Below are 4,193 nucleotides of genomic sequence, written 5' to 3' on the forward strand. Positions count from 1 at the left end.
CTTCCATAACATTCTTATCATTTTTTACTCGCACTCATCCACATAAGGCATCAAGTCTCTCGATACTTCTAATTTTTTTTGTCTTTAGGTATGTTTCTGTCTAACCAACGGACCAGCTCGCATCAACATGGGTTAGGGTCACGCGTACGGGTAGCTAAGGGATGTGGTACTGGAGGCCAGTTAGGTCATTCTGGGTAACGACATTAGTCTTTATGGTATTCGTATGTAAACACATATTAATATTAATATCAATTGATCCGATTTTGACTTTTATCTAAAACTTACATTGTTTTTCAAAAACAATTATGCAATACACAGAGGTGTCACATCAATTGACGTCTCCTCTTCTTTTTTACACATGGACGCCAATTGGATTGGCAACACCAGGTGCACAGGCAATCCAATTGGCAGCACCTCTTTAACTTAGAGAGCAAACGCCAATTCATCTGGCGTCACCTCTTCAAAGTGGGATAGTTTGAGAATTAATCTGAAAAGTGAGTTATTTTGATTTTTTTTTTTTAAAAGTGGATTAGTTGAGTAAAAATTTCGCAAGAAGTTAAGAATATTAAAATAGGGAGAATAAAAGCGCATTTAAACATTGATTTTATTATATTTTTTAAATTTTAATGTCACTTTAAAACTATCTTCACACTTTTTTTTATAATATTTTTATTTAGATTTTATTGTATTCTATTATCTTTTAGAATTTTATATTATTATCCTTACGATTTTACAAAAGTTTTTATGTTATTTCATTGGATTCTAATATTTCACTAATAAATTTGTGTTCAATTAGGAATGGTAAATATCATTTGTAATTAAAACAATTCTCCTCTCTTCTTGATTTAACCAAACAGATCTAAATGGCAATTTTTTCACAAATGCTCGTAGCAACTAATTAGTATAAAATTAATTAAAATTCACATTAATTGTAGAAAATAAAAATATAGGCTCTATACATAAATTTATATGTCAAAACCACAATTTTGGTTTTTTTCTATAAGCAAAGATTTCACTACCATAAGAGAGGACAACAAGAAAAAAAAAACCAGTAACCTCCGAATCAAACAGTTTAAAAGAAAATTTGGAAAATTATCATGACTTTTACTTTGGTAAACCTGAGGTGGAAAAAAACTAAGAAATGCCATTAATATGATGAATTCAAATTAAAATAACCATTAATGTACATTAAAAACAATAATTTCGCGTGAAATTGAGAATATTTGTTTCACTCTACAAATGGAAATTGAAACAATACTATGAATTATCAGAATCAAAATTTATACGATGCCATGAATGGAAGCACTATCCTTGTTAAGCTTAATTAATTAATTGTCACAACCATATTTCATGGAAAACACTTTATATACATATTCACCTTTCAAAAAAAAATTCTTATCTTTGAAAATATTAATTCTCTTTTTTTTCTACCTATAATTATGTCTTTTCATTGGTTTTATTTCACATGGCTATTTCTCATGATTGGTTTGAGAATAGAGCTATCAAATGCTCAAATTCATAAAAGATATGGCAATAGGTTATATCCTTACAAGACAATAGTTGTTGATCCAAAGAGAAGAGGATGTTTTTCCACTATACAATCTGCCATTGATTCTATACCTTCAAACAATAGGTATTGGACTTCCATTAATATCAAAGCAGGTTACTACAGGTAAGTTATTATAAGTGCTTTTCTTTATGATTAATTTTGTGTTGAAATGATTTTTTTTGTTGAAATTTTGTATGTTTTGTTGTTTATAGGGAGAAATTGACGATTCCATATGATAAGCCTTATATCATTATTCAAGGAGATGGAATGAGCAAAACTTTGGTTGAATGGGATGACCATGCAAACACTATGCAGAGTGCTACGTTTTTTACTATGGCTGACAATATTGTAGTCAAGTATATCACTTTTAAGGTAAGATATTACAATTTTATATTCTTCTATAGCTACTTTCATTCTCATTTCTTTATTGTTTGTTCTTGTTGATTTAATTTTTCACCTATTCTATTCATGATTGTGTTCGATTTTTTTATTTAATATTGCATGGTATGCCTATGTCGTCTTATTGTTATTCAATTTGTTGGTGTTGTTGAAATTACTTCTTAAATATGCTTTATGGTAAAAAAAACACTATATATAAATAAATTTGATTGTCAGTTTTTTTTTTCTGAATTATTAGATTCTATTCTTGTGTGTTTTCAGAAAGTTTAAATGTTTTTTAATTTTATAAATATAATAATACAACTCCTCTTAGAATTAGGTTTTAGAGAGAAGATATCTTGGAACTTTGTTTAGAGGAGGCTATTCTCCGGGATTTCTGATTTTTTTTTTTCCTTTAAAAGTTTCAGTTTAGTGAAAAGAGTGATAAGTGGGTATGGAGACATATTAGAGATGGCTTGTTTTCTTAGATGTCTGCTTATTAAATCCAAATTTCTCTTTATTCTTCATCTTAGTCCCTTTTATTTAGAGAGAATCTAAGTTTTCTCTTAACTGGAATAGTTAGGTCCCTCTAAGGTGATAATCTTTTCTTGTCAGCTTCTGCAAGATAAATTTTCGACTAGGGAAAACCTCTTCAAATGAAAGGTTATGTTGACACGGAAAGAAACCCCTATATCTTAGGTGGGAATTGACCTGAATAAGTCTCTCATTTATTTATTACTTGTAGCCTAACTTCTAATGTTTGATATAAGATTTTTCGATGGTTATGAGTTATATTGGTTCTCTCTTGAAAGTTAGTTTTTTTTTTCTAGTTTTTCTTTTTTTATTTAAGTGGGAGAGTTAAGTCTAGAGGAAGTTTTGCCATGATTTGACATGTAGTACACTAGATGGTTAGTGCGTAATGATAAGTTGTTTCTTTGGATTGTCAAACAAATGTTAAAGAGATGAAAGATATCTATGTCACAGAACTCATACAATGATCCAGAAAAACGTAACCCATGGTTACCTGCCGTAGCCGCAATGGTAAGTGGTGACATGTCATACTTCTATGGCGTTGGCTTCTTAGGTTTTCAAGACACTTTGTGGGATGATAATGGACGACATTACTTCCATAATTGTTTCATCCAAGGTGCCGTCGATTTCATATTTGGTGCCGGCCAGTCTTTATACGAGGTATATAATAGTTTTTCTTTTCGTCTAAATATATTTTGATGTTTATTTATAATGTATAATATTTTATTTGCATAGGGTTGTACGATATCAGTTATTGCTCAAGCATTAGGTCCAGGAGTACCTGGAATTATAACAGCGCAAGGGAGAACAAATCCAAATGATGCAAATGGGTTTGTTTTTAAGCATTGTAAGATATATGGAGATGGAACAACATATTTGGGAAGACCATGGAGAGCTTATGCTAGGGTTTTTTTCTACAATAACAATATGTCCAATATTGTTAACCCTCTTGGTTGGGATCCATGGAATTTTGTTGGACACGAGTAAGAACATTATGTTACACCATTTTTATTTTACTTGCATGCCTTGGAATTGTGATTTTGATATCAATGTATACTTTTGCAGGGATCGTATACAATTCTCGGAGTATTTAAATTATGGATATGGTGCTACCACAAACTATAGAGTGAAATGGACTAAGAATTTGGATATGAATACTATTAATACAATGGCAAGTCTTAGTTTTATTGATAATGATGGATGGCTTCAAAATCAACAATTCTAAATCAATAACTAGCATACTCATGTCTTCGAACGGGTAGGGTGTGTTTTGATGATAAAGATGCAATTTTTGTATGTTTATCCTAAAAATAATTATAATGGTATTGTTGATAATTTTATGTTTTGATAAGAAAGTAGAGTAACACAAGGATTAAGTATAATGAATTTCTCACACAATAACGAACAAAAGTTCTATGTGTGTTTCTATTCTCTATACACAAATGTCTAGAAGCATAAGCCACCACTTGACCATTATGCATCAACACACCACCTAAACCCATCTTCAAAGCATCACAATACACAACAAATGATTCATTTGGACTTGGAAAAATAAAAAAATTGGAGTTGATGTCAACGTCTTCTTAAGTTCTTGAAAACTCTGTTCACACTGGACACTCCAAACATAAGCTTGACCCTTTTAAGTCAACTGAGTAAAAGGAAACATCAACTTCAAAAAGCCTTGAATGAATCTCCCATGATAACTAAACAAACCCAAAAAATTTATGATCTTAGT

General features: G+C 30.6%; 1 protein-coding gene across 1 annotated transcript; it reads left to right on the forward strand.

Annotated features, from left to right (window-relative positions):
* Positions 1–1,439: 1,439 nt before the first annotated feature.
* Positions 1,440–3,683, forward strand: LOC127093988 (probable pectinesterase 29). Its single transcript, XM_051032871.1, has 5 exons — positions 1,440–1,672; positions 1,762–1,921; positions 2,912–3,118; positions 3,194–3,441; positions 3,524–3,683. Exons 1-5 carry the CDS (start codon positions 1,440–1,442, stop codon positions 3,681–3,683), a joined length of 1,008 nt encoding a protein of 335 aa, XP_050888828.1.
* The last annotated feature ends 510 nt before the right edge of the window (positions 3,684–4,193 follow it).

Source organism: Lathyrus oleraceus, chromosome 6 (assembly GCF_024323335.1).
Source record: "Lathyrus oleraceus cultivar Zhongwan6 chromosome 6, CAAS_Psat_ZW6_1.0, whole genome shotgun sequence".
Taxonomy (NCBI): Eukaryota; Viridiplantae; Streptophyta; class Magnoliopsida; order Fabales; family Fabaceae; genus Lathyrus; species Lathyrus oleraceus.

Bases quoted from the DNA above. Each gene is read 5' to 3' on its own strand.
- LOC127093988 (XM_051032871.1), top strand. From the start codon at position 1,440: ATGTCTTTTCATTGGTTTTATTTCACATGGCTATTTCTCATGATTGGT. The intron at 1,673-1,761 runs GTAAGTTATTAT...TGTTGTTTATAG, and splicing joins ATCAAAGCAGGTTACTACAG to GGAGAAATTGACGATTCCAT. The intron at 1,922-2,911 runs GTAAGATATTAC...TCTATGTCACAG, and splicing joins TCAAGTATATCACTTTTAAG to AACTCATACAATGATCCAGA.